This window comes from Sminthopsis crassicaudata, chromosome 2, assembly GCF_048593235.1.
Source record: "Sminthopsis crassicaudata isolate SCR6 chromosome 2, ASM4859323v1, whole genome shotgun sequence".
Lineage (NCBI taxonomy): Eukaryota > Metazoa > Chordata > Mammalia > Dasyuromorphia > Dasyuridae > Sminthopsis > Sminthopsis crassicaudata.
Genome location: NC_133618.1, coordinates 287,637,312 through 287,655,932, shown reverse-complemented (window position 1 = coordinate 287,655,932; position 18,621 = coordinate 287,637,312). Strand labels below are relative to the sequence as shown.

Sequence of the window (18,621 nt, the reverse complement as noted above, 5' to 3'; positions counted from 1 at the left end):
AATAAGAGCACATTTAAAGGCCTTGGCTGGAAAAATGTAAATGAGTTCTAAGAGTTGGTCTGGGAAGTTTATGCAGGATGTTTAATAAGAAGATAGTTTGGTAAAAGAGAAAGATTGCTTTCCTGGCCATCAGGAAATCTAAATTCTAGCTCCAGCTTTGCCATCTACGCTATCATGGACAAATTCTTTTCCTCTCTAGGCCTTGACTTAGATGATATCTAAGGTTCTTTCCAATTCTTGCATTCTGTGTGGTTATTGCAAGGGTAGTTCGTTGATACAAGGATAACATCTTATCCAAAGTTCATAGTTTGCTATCAATCAGTAAGTATTTATGAAGTTGTTTCTTACCATGTGCTAAGTATCATTCTAAGGAACAGGGAATTCAAAGACAAGTTAAAAGTAGTCCCTGTATTCTAAGACTTTATATTCTTTTTATAATTAGGTTTTTATTGATATATTTTTTTACACCACTTAGATTTTCCTTTTCATATCTTTTCCCTTTGAGCAAGTTATCTTTTATACAAATAATTAATTTTTAAAAGAAAAATAGGAAGAGGAAAAAAAGCAGAATTTATATGTCAAAAACCTAAACACCCCTCTATTTTGAGAAGGCTTAATGAAGCTATTCTCAATTGACAAAACCTTCCACACAGTGTTACCTTCATGCTCAGTGCTGGATAACAGGTGATGTTCTACAATACAACTATAAACAAAATTTTATTTAGAAATTTACTACTTATTCTTTCCTGCAGCAGATTGTCATCATTTGGCTTCACCCCATTCTATAGATGTGATATATATTATCTGGAATAGGAGCGCTGCCAACTTATAGCCATATATGTGTTGGAGGAGGGAAGAATCAGAGTAAAGAAGAATATAAAACGATAGGTCTTATGATGGCATGATAACTTACAGAAACAACAGGCAGTAGAATGTGACAAAGATTTGAGGGGATTCGAAAAGTCAGAGCATTCTTGAGCAAACATTCTTGAGGTCACTTTATGATCCTGTTTGGAGGTTTCTTGGCAAAGATATTAGGGTTGCTTCCAATTTCTTTCTGAAACTGAAGCAAGCAGGATTAAGTGACTTGCTCAGGATCACACAACTGGTAAGTGTCTATAACTAGATTTGAGCTCAGAAACATGAGTTTTCCTGATTCTAGGCCTGGCATTGTATAAGCTGTGCCACCTACTAAGAATAGGGAAACATAATTGCTAAGTTCTAGCATGAGAAATATGAAAAAAAGGATTAAAAAAGGGGAACAGAGAGGGTAGGAAGTAAACTACTCATCTGTTCCAAGGGAAATAGGGGAAAAAAAAACCTCACTGTATCTTCTCTTATTACTCCTATCCTGCATTTATACTGAAAAAGAAAAGATGGAGATTATAAGATGAGTCCTGCTCCAAGAGCAATTCTCAGAGATTCCAAATCTACAATTCCACATTTCCAATGGTGACTGCAGTAATGGAGCTGTCTGATCAGAACGATTTGTTATCCTAATCAGGAAATGTTGAGACGATCAAAGATAGGACTTATTATCAAGGAGGAAAATATATGAGCAAGAAAATGAATAATAAAAGACATGGACAGATTTTATATTGATAGAAAACCATCTTTTTTTGTAGAGAATAAGGAAAAAGCATGTGATTCAGGGAATCTTCCACATTCGTTGAACAGACTTTACAAATATGAATATAGACTTATATATTTAGAGTAGAAAGGACCCTAAAAAGTCATTCAGTCTAACACTGCATTTTACAGATGAGAGAACTAAGGCACAGAGAGTTCAGCTAACTTGACCAATGTCATAAAGGTAATAAGTGACTACTTGACCTTGACAACTTTTTCTGATCTTCTACATTAAGTTTAAGCCAAATAGGTTAAGTTTCTTTAAATATTTTTCAGTGATAAGAAAAATTATATTGTATTTATTTGTTGAATAGTCTTCAATATTTTCTTACATCAAAACCATAGTATGTAATATTTTTCATTATGGCATTATGTGCAAGTTGAATGAAAGTATGAACAACTCATCTTTCATATCTAGAGCTGAAGAGATAAATTATAGAAAACTTGGCTTTCATTCCATGAAGAATCTCCTACTGTTCTGATGACATTAACTAACATTTTCCTATCTGAGGGATGTGACATATACTTTAGTAGAGATGATAATGAAGATGGATAGAATTATATTTTATCCATAGGGTATGCAGCTAGATAATGGATATAAAGTATTAATACATATCAGCTCAGATGAATAACAGACTCTGTCCCATATTCATTTAAGAGATTTCTACCACTTAAACAAGTGATTTGTGTACATGCTTGGTCTCTAAATATCATCCTCAATTGAGGGCCTGTTCTAGAAATAAATGTAGACAAAGGTCTGCTTTTCAATTTAAGATTACATGAAAAAGAAAAGAAAGAGATATTATGTCGAAAAAGACAGAGTCCCCTCAGCTCCCGTACTCTGAACATGATCATATTATTTGTCATAGTCACAAGTCCCTAAAGGGACAGATGTGGTCTACTAGACAGAATATAGAGTTGCAGTCAAAACCATGGTTCAAATAACAGTTCTTTTATTTACAATCAGCAGAACCTTGCCCTATCTACTTCTCGAATATCTCAACCCTAAAAATGAGAGAAAACTTGTATAGTTCTTTCTAGTTCTAGACCAATGATCCTAGTGAATGAATATGTAGATTAAACTCAAAAGGCAAAGTGGGTTTGTGTTCTGGCTCTGCCATTTATTAGCTACAAAGTCAGAAGCAAGTAATTTTAACCTTATAATCTTCACTTTCTTTTTTCTTCTGTAAAGTGAGAATAATGATACTAGCACTGTCTAATTCACAGGTTAGCAAAGTGTTCTATGAATGGAAAAATGCTGATATAACTATAAGAGCTCTAAAAAGAAAATGGGATAGGCTCAAAAGTTGTTTCCTGAACATATCAAGAATAGAGCATATGAAGGACTCAGAGGTCAATTATTCCAAATTCATACCGCAAACAAGAATCCCTTATATAGTGATTTCTAAGAAGCCCATATCCAACCTTTGCTTTGACATCTCCAGGGAAAGGGAGCTCATTATCACTGACAGCAGACCATTCTTTATTTTCTGATAGCTTTGTTAACAATTACTTTATAATCATAAGCAATAATTTGCTTTTCTTTCCTCAAAATTCTGCATTGGAGATGACTCTGCTCCAGCTTTTTCCATCTCAGCCACAGTGAGTTTAAGAAAAAAAAAAAAAACAGTAAGAAGGAGGGTTTCCCATTGCTATTATGTCTAGAAGCACCCCAACATATACTATTATATGACAGAGCCTACAACATTACTGTGCCTTGCTAGAGAGAGGTATGCCTCTATTATTATTATTATATTATTATTACCTCAGAGTTTTAAGTATGTGGACAATGTTAATGATTTTTTCTACAAATGGAACTAACTCTGCTTTACATAAGCCATTCTATTTATACTCTTGAAGAAAAGAAAATCAGAAAATTATTAGAGTAGATAGATATATCAGTGATATTAGAATAAAAAGGATACTATATGTTATCTATAAAGAAGAGTTAGGTTTTATCATTTAAAATCATTATGTAAAATAAGTAGAAAAAGCATTAGAAAAAACTAGACAGGTTCCTATAGTGAAATTTAGAAGAAAGAAATAGGGAAAGTGGGTTATAAGAATCTTATAGGAAAGCAGCATAGACTGTTATTTCAAGTAATTTGTTTTCCTAAGAACTATCAGACTAGGGAAAAAATGCCAAGATATTAAGATTTAATCAGAAGATGGACAGTCTTCCCTCCCCCAATAAATTTTTCTTATGCTGCATCCCCAGATAACTTTTCTTTTATATAGCCATAATACTACCTGGCAGCAGATGCTTCTACCAAATGGCTAAGTCATCAATAAGAAGAAATCTAAGACAACAAAGTGATCAGTAGACCTTTCTTCCACTCACCTCCCATAATCTTGGACTGACAATTAATAAATTCTGGCTTCTTGTCTGTGAGGTACCGCTGACAAGTATGATGGAGAATCTGGAAAAAGGTGCATTTTTCCGAAGCTGTGCTAGCCACCCACTGGTCAAAAGCATTTTCAAATAGCAAATCAAATTCTGCAGAATCCTGGAGAAGAAACACCAGAAAACTAGCATTTATTATCTCTTAAAAATGACTACTGTCAAATCATTGCTTTCTAAAACTATCTAAAACTGTAAAGGATCAATTTGTTTTCTGGGAATTTGGTACTAATCACTGTATGCTATTAACATGAAAAGTGTATGGAATGCTAACTAGCTGGTGCAATGGGTAAAATGTTAAGGCTTAGATTCAGCAAGAAATGTGTTTAAATCTTTTTTCAATTGTTTGCTAGCTGAGACCTTGAGCAAATTACTCAATTTCTTTCAGCCTCAGTCTCATCTGTAAATTAGGAAAAAATACAATGTTATAATGATTAAATAAGAATACTTGTAGAGAACTTTGCAAAACTTAAAGTGTGTATTGTGTGTGTGTGCATGCATATAGACTATTATTATCTTCATAACTATCACTATCATCAAATATCATCACCACCAAATTCATAGGGATTATGGATATTTTTGGAGATCAGCTATCATCAAAGAGAGGAAGCTTAGAATAAAGGATAGAATATTAGTTTGTGATCCAGGAAAGTCTAGGCTTACATCCCATCTCAGACAACCCTAGGCCTGAGTTTACTCATCTGTAAAATGAGGAGATTGAACTTGAGGAGGCTGTGAAGATCTCTCCTACTTCCATCTCTAGTCCTAAAACTATACTTGACTAAGAGATGACTAGTTTTGTTTTGTTTTTTGGAATGTGGGGTTTGTAATGTTTTTCACTCTAGAAAAAATAATTCATTTAATTCTCTGTGTCCCATTTTATTAATCATGCACTAATCTTCTGTCACAAAAGACCCTCCCCTTTCCTGCCATGACATGAATATCACCTATATTATCATGCATCATAATCAGCTATTTTCTTTCTTCCTTCCAGAGAAAAGATTGAATGCTTCTGGTTGGCTAATTCTATCATTAAAAACCTTAATCTTTTAAACCTAAATAAGTTATAATACAGAATCTCAAACAAATCTTGGAATTTTTGTAATTTTCTTAGGCAAACATAGCATTTCCCCTGCTGGCATGTATTTAATGCTTCCTGGGCTGGCAGTGGCAGTCATGACCGTGATTACCTGCACTACCAAAGGCAACATTTCTTGTCCAAATGGGAACCCAATTAGTTCTTAGTTACATAAAAGATGAAAAACTTCAGATTTGCTGGGATGAGAATAGCTGTGACCAGAAAAAAATTTGCAACAAAAATGAAATCATGAAAAAGGCCTTGCTAATAAAAAGTAGAGAATAGAAAAAAAAACAATTTTAAATCATTTTCTGAATATTATTCCTTTACTCAGCATTGAACATTTCACTCACCCGGTTAGGATCAATACCATTAACCTGACGAAGCTGGTCAAGCATCCACTGAGACCTTCGTACAAAAGATGTGGAGCCTTCAAATTGTTTGACCTTTGTGATAGATGCCTGTGTGGGCTTTTTGTTTGTCACTACAGAGAAAAATACAAACAAAAAAGACCATATTTGGTTAATGTTTCTCTTCATTTACTCCAAAAAGAAGCATTTAATAGGTACCTACAGTACATATAGTATTGTGCTAGGTATTAAGGGATGAGGAAAAGAAGGAAAAAAAAATAAAGGCATGGTTCTGGAATCTTTAAGAACTGAGCAGTATAGCGTGGGAGATAAAATATACACATGCAACATGACAAAGATAAAACAACATGTCTATAAAAGCAAAACTATCCAAAAGAAGCTATGGTCCATGTAGAAGGCAAGCAAAGGTGAACGATTGGTCAGGGTCAGGATAAATCAATAAGCAAGGCTGGGTTAGGTGTTAAGGGAAAATTGCATGGGTAGGTTGTGTGGGGGTAGCCCAGAAGCCCAGATTTTGGAATTAGCAACCAGTTTGTATTATAGTACAGTCTTCAGCAGTGGCAATACAATGACCCAGATATTCCTAGAATTTTAACATGACTAAAGTGAACAGAATAGGCTAGAAATTAACAATAAAGTACTCCACACAGAATATAAAGGTTAAGCTGCAGAAAACTAGGCAAAACTCTGATGAGACCAAATTTGGTGTGGCAGATGGAAAGTTTCATTTAAGAATTGAGAAGGGAGAATATATAGCCTGTAATGAAGCTCAGTCAACTCTCAGTGATCTCAGAGAATAGTCAGGGGATCTAAAGGGACTTTAGGGATTTACTTGAGTACTGAGTAGCTAGTGACCTGAAAAAAGCAAATGGAAAACAATAAAAAACATATCTATTTAGTTTTCAAATGAATTCTTGTGTTTAAACTTCATGTGAATTTTATCTGCAGTTCTTACAATTTTTATACCATACCACACACCATTATAACAAAACCATTATATTGTGAAAATGAAATTTAAAAGAATCTGCAAAGCTACCTGACTTCTTCATTATGAGTATGTCATTATCTTCCTCTAGCTTCTTGATCTTTTCATTTCCTTGTTATTTTTAACTTTATAATGGGCAGTATCACAGCTCAAAAAATGATATATGAGAGCTACCCCTCTTCCTTTTAGAGAGGCAGTGTGGCAAAATGGATGGTGTTGAACTTAGTCATGAAAACCTAAGTTCGTATTTCATCTCTAACATACATGATCATGGATCTCAATTACCTTTTCTATATAAAAGAGGTAAGAGTCCATGTTATAACCCTCATAATATTGTGAGGATGGAATGATATGGAGCAAAATGTTCAGCTAGTTATTTTTCCTTTTTTTTAAAATTAAAAAGATAACAAATTTTTTTAAAAAGCAACTTGAAAAGCATGTATATGTGCAAAGCCCTTATGTATATATACACATGCAACATATGTGTACATTGTTCACACAATATTTATATGTGTATTATTTACATGCATATATTTATATGTGTATTGTTCATACACATACTTATATACACATATGTTATATATGGATCATGTATGATAAATACATGTATGCATGCTTATTTCATTGGTATTCCTCCCTTGTGAGAAAACAGTATCTTCTGTGTAACTCGTAGTCTTAGGAAATCACCTAGAGAATTGAAAGGCTAAATAACTTGCCTACAGTCCCACAGCCAATATGTATATGTCAGAGGCATGCATTTGAGGCTACCTCACAATTCATCATGGCACTCTACTTTTTTATGTTTAAAAGGTCTTCTATTCTACCTCCTTCTGATTCAAGGATATATAGATTAATGATATATTCCCCTGGTAAGCATGTAAACAATATCAGGAAACCCAGGGCAGGGCTCCAGCACATCAGGTTGATCTCTTGAAAAGTTATTAATGGAAAGCCAAGCACAAGAGTCACCAAGGATGAAAAGGTATGGATGGAGTATGATCTACTATCATCAAAAGAACTATTCAAATTGATGAGATTATTCCAGTTCATATTATAGAAGGGGAAACAAACAAGGTTAAATGACTTGGTATTATAAGTTTTGTAATTAGAGAAGTCCACTTTAGATTGCCCTTAAGTAGCCTAGAGTGTTTCCCAACTAAATTATATTTTGGAATCACAAAATTGCTAAGCTGTCTACAGTATGATACTCTGTCCTTTGTAGTTTCAGCACAGTTCAGAAACAAGGAGCAGAACTTAGAAAAAAATAAATGAATGGAGGGTAAGATATATAAAAGGAGAAAAGAGAACCAGTTTTTCAAGTAATTGGATTTTAGGGATGGCTTATTCAATGTCATCAAAGATCTGAGAACAGTAAAAGAATTTATAATCTGGCTACAAGGAAGACTTAAATTGGCTAAAACAGTTTCTTCTCCCACCCCACCCCGCAGAAGATTCTTCTTCCTGAGTTTAAATTTAACTTCAGATACTACTAGCTATGTAACCTTGGGCAAGTCATTTAACCTGGTTTGCCTCAATTTCCTCATTTATAAAATGAGCTGGAGCAGAAAATGCTAACTACTTCAGTATTACTGCCAAGAAAATGTCAAATGAGATCACTATGAGTCAGACATGATTGAAAATGACTGAATAACAAAACTTAGAATACAATCTGCATCATAGCTAATTATTTACCAAAGGTAATTACAATTCCTATTCAATGTAACAGTTTCATGACAGACTTAAAACCAATCATGGTATCTGCAAGTACTGAAAAAAAAAAAAAAAAAAAAAAAAGCACATGTAGAAGTTGATTCAATACACACAATAAAGTTTGACCACCAAAGACTATCATAGGCTAAAATTTATGCCAGTGGCTGTGTCTGAAGGGAACCATGGGTTTAGGGATTATTCTTTTCAGGCAAAGGAATCCCCCCCAAGATATCACTGGAACAGTTTTATCTTGCACTTAGCCTAATAATTCAATTACCTTTTATTTCTTTATTGAGGAAACACTTGGCTAATCATCCCCTGATTTTGCCTGACCAATATGAGTTCCAATTTTACTTTTCTTCATAAACTTGTTCATTGTGATAGAAAAGTGTGTAATGTCCCCAAAGACAACAATTTCACTTTTGCTATTTCTATTCCCCAATACATAAAAGGCATATAGTAGATGTTAATAAAAACTTGCTGATTAAGGATAAATATTTAGTCTTTTCAAAAACTCCATAGCCTTCAGTTACTTTATAGTCTCATAAAAATGGCTAAAGTATAGCTGTAGGTGTAAACTTATTTAAATCATCCATATGGTTTAGCCATTCCCTTAACCAAATTCAGGGTAAGGTCCATTCATTTTAAATTTATAATTTTAACGTTCTATGGGGCAGGGAAAAAAGATCACATCAGATAGAAAGGCACAATCAGAAAACCACTGCTGTGTTTTAAGACTAAAGGAAACAACACACCTTGAATACATGCAGATCCTGAAATGTGCCTAAAAGATTAAAGGAAACTTTCAATAACAGGAAAACATAGCTTCCTGTATTAGATACACACCCCTAAACACACAGAGGATTTCCTTGTTTGTTTATGTAAATCATATGGTCTTTAGGCATTTCAGGGAAATATGAAGCCTTTTCTTCTACCTTCATTTAAGGTTGCCTTCATTTAAAATCCTTTTGGTCAATTTCTTTCCATGTAATTCAAATGTATTATAAAAAAATCTCATAAAGATAATGTAAAATCAGGCTATATAATGAGCAATGAGATGCCTCTAGAGGGATACTTATATAAAGAATCTCAATCATTCACCAGCTAGTCCACCAGCGCCTTGAATTAAAAATCTCTGTTCTGTAAGGTGTTTGTTTGAAACTGTCTACCTTGAGGGGAAGGCTTCTTGATACCTACTATATACCTCAGAGGCAGTTGATTCTACTTCTGCAAATTCAAATTGTGACAATGTTTTACTGTTGTATCTACATATAAATCTCCATGTGTCCAAAATATGCCTCTCTACAACTCTGGCTTTTTGCTTTCTAGTTTTGTCTCCAAGTATAAGCAGAAAAAACCTTAAATCTCCCTTCCATATGTCACCTTTTCTAATAACATGAAAATTACTTAGGTTGGTAGACTTCATTTTTGAGATCTGGCTTTTAAAAAATTACAACAACAAACGTTGAACCATGCTAGTACCTTGCTAGAACCATACTTACTAATATTGGGGGGGGGGGAATTAAGAGGTAGAAAATAATATCATCCGTCTGAGCCTCAGTTTCTTAATCATTTTCTTGATTTTCTTTTAGAAAAGGAAGGGGTTAGAAAAGATATTTCTAAACTTCACACTCATCTCCTATGCTCCCACCCCAGATCCAATATTCTGATTCTAGCTTCTTTTCACCAGCTTTTTGTTTTTGGCCATGTTCTGAGACTTTGGCTAGTTTTTCTGGGCAGAGAGCCCAGTTTGGTTTAATTTTTGTTTATTGTTATTATGTATGACATTCCGGTTTCTGTTTGGAAACAGGTGCATTAAAAATTATCATAAACACTATATATGCACAAATACATTTAAAAACAAAGACTTTACTGTCTAAAAGAAAGGGAAAAAAAAATCTGCCAGACTCTGAATTCTAAGTCTTAAAATTCTACAATTTAACTTTTTTTCTTTGTCTATGACTTATACAGGGATAATTCTTCATAAATTAGACTTAATCAGGCTTTTTTTAGATGACTATTTACTATATGTAAAGGACTAGATAAACTGGAAAGATGCTTATTGCTTAAATGTTTAATGAAGAAGAATCCAATGCATGTTTTTTCAAAAGAAAAAAAATCACATTGGTCTGGATTTCCCTAAAATCAGGATGTTTAAACAAGAAATCTGCCAACATAGCAATAAATCTTTCCTTCCTTTCCAAATGATCATATTATAGGAATATTAGCTATACTTGAGGAATAGTATTTTTAGGGATTGAGATAGTCTTTTGGATAGCAATATTATATTCAATCTATAGAATTTACATGGCTAATTATATACGTGTGTATACACAAACATACATAATGGTTTTATATTTAAACTCTTTAAAAGCAGGTAGAATGAAGAACCTAGAGTCAGAAGGATGTGAGTTCACATTTGATCTCAGATATCTACTAGCTGGGTAAATCTCAGTTTTTTCATCTGTAAAAGGAGCTGGAGAAGGACTCAAACAAATGAAAAACAAAAGTTCATATTTATTCTGTAGATACTCTCTGCTGTCTCTGGTTAGAATATAAACTTCTCAAGAAGTGATACTTTCATGCTTTAGATTCTGAAACCTTTGTACCTAGCATAATATTTGATAGGTGGTAGTAATATTATAAATGCCGATTCATTGATGGTGGGTTTCATCAAAATGAAAAGGAACTATGGAACTAGTGACTCCATTGTAAAACACAATTAGAGCAGGACAAATTGCATTTTAGTTCCAACTTCCAGACATGCAACTTCACAAAGACAGGTGGTGTGGGGGGAGAAACAGGATTCGTTCTTTTTCTTTTCCTGTTTTGGATAAACAGGAGTTTTCTGTTTTGATTTTTATTTAAAACATTTTTAATCTTCATTTCATTGAATTCCCTGGTTGTCTATCACTAAAAGCATATAGAATCAGAGAAAGAAGTGTCAGAGAAAATCTAAAGAAATTACTTCATTATCTCCATTTAAACACTCCTCAAACACCTGTGCTAAAAGTCAATCAGAATGCCTGTCCAAAGTGATGCCAGAAACAGTTTCTGCTTGTCTCTCTCAATACCACAGCACAAAGTGATAGGATCTCTTGCCATCATCTGTCAGCATAAAGAGAGTCATGATGAGCCTAGAAGATGGGATGAAGATTAATATTTTGGTGTGGAAAATACAGCACAAGCTTAATCTTGTTCTTTGTTAATTCTCATCTCTTGTGGATAATCCTAAACCTTCAGGGAGTGTATTTCCATGAGTACAGAACAACATATTATTGATTTTCTTCTCCATTTTGTAATCTTCACCTTCCTGTGCCTCTGAGAGATTAGATTATTCAAGGATAGAAGGACAAACGATTATTTATTTTGCATTTAACTTTAATTCCTTATTCACATACAAACAAGTTAATTTTGGGTCTGTGATGCAATATGCAACACTGACTTCCTTGAAAGATAAACAAACAAGGATTTTTACTCATCTAAATGTAATAGTTCCCTCTATCAGTGAAATCATGGATCCATCTCCCATTACTAAAATAGCTCAATCTATAAAGTTATGTTATAATGTTATAAGAAGGTGACACCATTTGACATACAAATATGAAGAAGTTTAAGAAGTTTATGACTTGCTAAAACCAAGACTCAAACCTGTTGACTTAACTGACTGCTGCTGCTTTTACTATTCAGACATCCCCCTGCTACAGCCAATAGTGCTGAATTTGGAGTCGCTAAGAACTGAATTCAAATTATGCTTCAATCACCTTCTAGCTGTATGACTCTGGAATGTATGACTGATTTAACCTCTCTTGGATTAAATTTCCTCATCTCTAAAATGGGGATAAATAATAGCACCTACTTCACAGGGCTGTTGTGAGTGTTAAATAAAATAACATACATAAGGATTTTGTAAACCTTAAAGTGATATCATATAATATTTTAATATATGGTATGAGTTATAGATTATTGATACTTTTCTATATAATGATTTGGTATAATGTATGTATATTGTTTGTCAAACACTATGCTTCTATGAGCTTCTTCCCAAATAAGGAATTTTCTTAGCAAGTCTATATTAAAAATTACATAAGATTTCACTACTGATAAATATTAATACATAGTCATTTGAAAGAGATTTAATATTAATGCTAGAAATATAATGCATGAAATATGCATGCTATACAGATCAGGAAAGGTATTTGGATGGGTAGCCCTCTAAGTTTATCTGCATATATTTCTTGATCAGAAACTAAATATCTACAATGAACTGGGTTCATAACAGAATATCAGATTCAAACATATTTGACAAATTAGACATCACTTTCAATGCCGAATTCTTCATATTTTTCATTTTTTATAGTCTAATAACATTTCCTTTCATTTATATACCAAAATATGTTTAGCTATGCCCTAATTAATGAATACTCACTTTTATTTCTAGGTCTTTCCTAATGAATGTATATATACTAAAAATATAAATAAAATCATTTGTACAGTAGATTCAACCTCAGGCATTAGTCAGCTTTCTAGGATCAACTACTCCTCCTAAACCAACTCTCCATGCATTTTTGGCTCTTAGACATAAGGCTTTCATTTTCACCAATCTCTAAACCTAGACTGGTCACTAAACTCTGAAAGAACTGAGCCCTCTGATCTTTTCAGTCCCTAATCAGTCTGTCCTTTAAAAGTTCAGAAATCTTCCAATCCTTAATTACCCTAACCATTACTATTTTTCATCTTTCTTCTGCTAATGCCCTGCATGATTATACCATGGTGTATGATAATGTCATCGACTTCTCTCTCACTATTTCATCTCTGTCACTACCTTTTTTCGGGTTTTATTTACAAAACAGCATTATTCAGACATTATATACTAGGATGAGAAAAGGTCAAATGGAAGGAGGGACCTCAGTTGGGGAAACTTGGGCCTGGAAGTCTGAGTTCTAGACAGTCATTATAAAATGTAACTTTAAGAATTGAGCAGGTGAAGGAAACCATAACTGAACATGAGCTCCTAGCTGCAGGCTTTATAACTTGAAACAAGAAAAAAATTTCTGAAATCTAGAATCTTATTAGTTTTGCTCATGTAGTGGACCTACATAAAGCACAAAGAAGATATCCTCTGAAATGTGGTTCAGGAAATAATTGCAGAATTAAGCAGGCCTCATGAAGTGTTGATGCTATGAGGAAGCAGGCGAACATGCCAAAAATAGGAAACAATGATTTGGAACTGATATTTACTTAATGCTTTTCCAGGATGAGTTAAAATCTTTCTAATTTTATGGCACATACAAGAGATAATGGTTTTAAAAGTTAATCAGCCACTGTCCTACCAAAGCACAAATGATTTACCAAACTGAACAGCAAAAATGTTCCTACTGTTAAGAGGACTGAAAGCTTTCTGAGTAGGGAACATCTTTTTATTATTCCCAGAAGGAAAAGGAACATATTTGCAGTTTTGGGTCTGGGTTGAAACAATATCCTTTCCAAAATGCCCATCACTCACTCAAACAGCATGGTGCTACAGTTTGCATTAAAAGAGAACCCAAAGAGTTTGACTTTGAGGAAGATGTCTGAGGAGGATGATAACTATAAAACCAGGTCTATAAGAAATATATCTTCAGAACCACCCCCCACTGGGCTGCTGTAATCTCATCTACGAGGGAGATTGACATGGAAGATCTCTGGAATTTGAGTGTTTGGAACTGAAGTGGACTATGTCTGCTGGTCAATTTAGTACTGATATGTTGAAGCTTACTGGGCATTCATAAGGGGCAAATGATATCAGGTCAAAAAGAAAGCAAGTCACCAGTGAATTACTATATATTTTCTTCCCAGGCAAGACTTTTAAATCAAAAAAGATGAATGAGAGAAGAAAGAACCAGAGCCTCTTAATTCCTTCCCTGGTGTTTTTCCCACTACACCATGTTAGAGACAATACAGTACTCTCCTCACAATAACTTGCATTTTTATAAAGGTCAATTATTTTTATTAGTATCTTTTTTATTTCTATAATCATTTCTGAATATATTCTCACTACCACCAATAAACCTGCCTTTGCACTGGAGATATTTAAAAGATTATAAACAACTTAGCAAAACCAACCAACAAACTAACTATATCTAATCATATTTATATATAATAGTTTATACCTATAAACTTCTCCCCAAACCATCCTCTCTTCCCAACCTCTCTATTTCTATCAAAGATAGCACCATCTTTCAGTTGTCTCAGGCTCATATTCTTGGAATTATCTTGAACTCCTTCATTCACTCTCACCCCACATATCCAACCAGTTTTAAGTTTTTACCATTTCTGCTTTCACCAATTCCTCTCTAGATTACTGCAAAAGCCTTCTAATTTGTGCTTCTAATCTGTACTTTGATTTTCTCCCTACTCCAATCCATCCCACACACTATTGGCAAATTACTTTCCTTTAGATGAAAATTTAACCACATGATACCCCCATTTCTGTTATTCTTTTAGAGGCTTCTTATTGCTTTTAAGATTAAATATAAATTCATCTGTATAGCTTTTCAAGGGTTATACAACTTGTACCAACCAATCTTTCAGGTCTTACTCCTCCCACAGCTGACTCAGCTACAATGACTTTCTTTCTGTTCTTCAAACACCACATTCTATTGTTCTACTCTCTTTGTACCTGCTATCCCCCATGCCTAGAGTTCACTCTCTATTTCCATCTTGTAGAGTTCCTCTCTGTTTTTGAAATGAGGGACAGCCATCATAGTTTACATGAAGCCTTTCCCAATTGCCCAAAATGCTAGTGAGCCAATTAAGATTTATTAAGTACCAAGTACTGAATATACAAATAGAAGTTGAAGGAAAGACTATCCTTATTTTTGAGGAACTTATGTTGTAATAGAAGATAATACTTAAAAGGAAACTGAAAAGGGAGTTGAGGAGCGATGCTTGGTAGAGAAAATCTGCAGTGTACCTCTGAAAAGAATGAAAATGAAACATGATTGGTCTTGGTACTTTACTTATAAGGATGCTCTAGGAGTGATATAATTAAAGGGAGAGAGAAGTTGCAGAGTTGGAAAAGTACTTCCTATATATGAATTCTAGGACTTGACTGAAGTTTCAGGAATGCAAGTGCTATTACCCACTTCCAAACTACCATATATATTTACCTTCTTTGTATACATTTGTATTTGATAATATTATAGTTATTGTCTTTCGTATTCCAAGAGGATAAAAATGACATCACTATATCGGGATCAATGCATGTAATGTACAACTATGGATGATCAGATCAATATGAACTTAGAAGACTACCACAGGTCAGGCATAAATGAACATTTAGAATGGAGAAGTTTTAATTTGTGCATCTTCCTTTTCTTTTGAGCTAGCACAATCTTGCTTTGCTCATAAAGTACAGTGCCTTTTTTGATGCAGACATGGCATACTGGACAGTCCTGTGTCAGTGTTTCTTATGTTTCTCTAAGCCTCAATTTCCACATCTGTAAAATGGAAATAATAATATTCATACTATTTTCCACACAGGGCCTCATGAGAAGTGTTTTGTAATTGTGAAATTATATATATATATGTGTGTGTGTGTGTGTGTGTGTATTTATATATATATATATATATATATATATATATATATATATATATATATATATATATATATATATATAAATTATTACTTCATAGATGCATGCCATTTTTCAACCTAGATCCTATTTTTTCTAATTTTAAGTTTGTGAAGACTATCTCAAAACTGGTTAAATGGAGTGCTGAAATAGTTTATACTACATAGACACATTGTTCATTTACAAGTGGTCCCAGAACATTATTCGGAGATGTCATTAAGTACTCTTGCTTTAAAACAGTAAATAATCCACATATTTTTACAAGGCCAATGAAAAAGTCAATAGTATCTTGGTAAAGTATTAAACTTACTTTTTTAATCAATATTTTATTTTTAAAATTACATGCAAAGGTAGTTTTCAATACTCATTTTTGTAACATTTTGAGTTTCAAATTTTTTCTCCTTTACCATTTCCCTTTCCAAAACAGCAAGCAATCTGATAAGTTATACATAAAGTATCAAACTTTTAAAAGGTTTTATTATTGCCTTTTTGTGTGTGTACTATAATCATTTCTTTATATAATCCCTTCCACTGAACCTTCCTTGGTAAAAAAGAAAGACAGCACACCAGAATCAATAATACGGGTCTATCATTATATATAATATTCTTCTACCATGATCATCTACTTTTCTAGCTATGAGAGAGAAGTAGGTTTCATTATTCCTTCTCAAAGACTGAAGTTGGTCATTATAATTAATCTGTTTCCTTCCCAATAGGTTAAGCAGGCCAAGGATAGGAACAAACAATTCTCAAAAGAAGAATTGGGGAACTGGAAAATCATATGAATGTTCCAAATCATTAATAAAAGAAATAAAATTCAAAGCATCCCTGATGTTTCACTGCATATGCGGCAAAATCACAAAGTAAAATAAGAATGGAATGGTTAGTGTTGGAGGGGCTGTTAAAAGACAGGCACATTAATACATTTTTAGAGCTATAAATTGGTACAATTGTTTTAGAAAGAAATTAGGAATTTATTTATCTTTTGGATTTTCATTTATATTTTAGTCATTGTATCTGTTCTCCATCTGTAACTTCACTCTATTTTTTTTTAAAGTAACATTACTGTACCTTTGCAATGTCTTCCCTATGTTACCTTCCCTTATAACAAAGCACAATTATGCAAAAGAAACACACCTGCTATATTTGATAATGGCCTCATCCTGCATTTGTAATGAATCACTTCTCTACTGAAAAGAAGGTAGTATGTTTGTCAGCTCCTCCCAATGAAAAAAAAAAAGGATATATGCAATTTTCAATGGCACGGGCCACTATGAAATCCAATTGGTATATTTATATCTTCTCACCTATACTTTGATTTGCTGCAGCTGGTTTATAATTTTCAACCTTTCTACACTAAAAAAACCACATATATCTTTATTTTAAGAGAGGAGTTCAAAAATACTAATGGCTTTAGATATACTGCAGGCAGTCTTTAAAATGAAAATCAGACAGCCTCACACAAAAGGGCTTGATTGCCACTCTGAAACAACAGGAAAATTGTCGATTTATAAACTGTTCAATGTCCTCATCACAAACTGATATGGTGCATTTATTGTGAATGCAGTATATCTTTCCTCAAAGATGCACTAAAAGTCTTCTTATACTCTCCAGGAGGTTCAAACTTGCCATTTCAAATTCAAGTGACAGATTCCAAGGCTTTGGAATATTTTTTAATAGGAAATATTTGGGATAGAAAGGAGAGACAGAAGAAAGAGTAAGTCAGAAAAGGACAGTCAGAGGGGAGCTAATTAGACAAGAGGAGGAAGTTGGACAGAAATTTGGAAACAGAAGAGGTTAGACAGAAGAGAGAGAAAGAATGGGTAAAGGGGGAAGAAAAAGAAAAAAGAGAAGAGAGGGAAAGAAGGGAGAAAAGAAAGGAGAGGGGGAAGAAATGAGAGACAGAAAAAGGAAGTTGAAAGAGGGAAGAAGGAGATAGGAAGAGAAACAGTATTTTCTGCCACAGAACTCCTATTTGTGTGAGCTAGGATCTCTGAACCCTCTGATCAATGTGTATTAAAGCTGAACAATTCAAGACTGCATTAGAAAATTCAAACTCCATTTAGACATTTAAAACCAGTTGTCTTACAGGCATCACAACTCAACATGTTGGAAATAGAATTCCACTTCTCTTCTTAAATTCCTACTTCTAACTCTAAATCTCTCTTCACATTGCTGAAATAAACTAGTCCACTGAAATCTAATCTTATATGTCCAATCAGTTCCAAATCTTCTCATTTCTGCCTCCATTATACCTCTCTTATCTGTTTCATCAGTACAGCCATCAGATTCTCATCACTTAGTCAAAGGATTGGTCTGCCTGTCCTAAATATGTCTGTGGCCAATTCTTCCCCCATATAACTGTTAAAATGATTTCCCCACTATTTCTAGTATCAAACATAAGATCTGCTTGGCATCTGAAGTCCTTCACAATCTGGCCCAAACCTACCTCTCCAGGCTTATTTCACATTAATTCCCAAGAGAATACTTTGGTTCAACCAAAGTGAGGTTATTAGCTTCACACAGTCTTCCAGCCTCAATTCCAGTCCTCTGCCTGAAATGCTCCTATGTTTGGAATGTACTTTCTCCTCACTTCCACATCCTCTCAGAGATCTTAATTTCCTTCAATGTCCAAATCAGGTATCATCTTGAAGCTTATCCTGGATCCCGTCAGCTACAAATGCCTTTCCTCTATAATTATCTTAAATCTATTTTGAAATGTAGTATAGTCCCCAGCAAGATTATAAACTCTTCCAGAGAAGTAACTATCTAATTTTTCTTTTTATCCCCAATGCTGTCCCCATATTAGGTGGTTAATCAATGCTTACTGA

General features: G+C 33.8%; 1 protein-coding gene across 7 annotated transcripts in view; it reads right to left on the bottom strand.

Moving 5' to 3' along the window:
• STXBP6 (syntaxin binding protein 6) overlaps positions 1 to 18,621 on the bottom strand; it is a 339,987-nt gene that overhangs the window by 63,329 nt on the left and 258,037 nt on the right. For all 7 annotated transcript variants that reach the window (XM_074289615.1, XM_074289614.1, XM_074289608.1 and 4 more), the window contains 2 exons: positions 5,462 to 5,592; positions 3,971 to 4,136 (listed from right to left, as the gene is read on the bottom strand). In XM_074289615.1, the coding sequence (XP_074145716.1) occupies positions 3,971 to 4,136; positions 5,462 to 5,506 (211 nt within the window). In that variant the 5' untranslated portion in view covers positions 5,507 to 5,592. The remainder of the gene's footprint in view (positions 1 to 3,970; positions 4,137 to 5,461; positions 5,593 to 18,621) is intronic.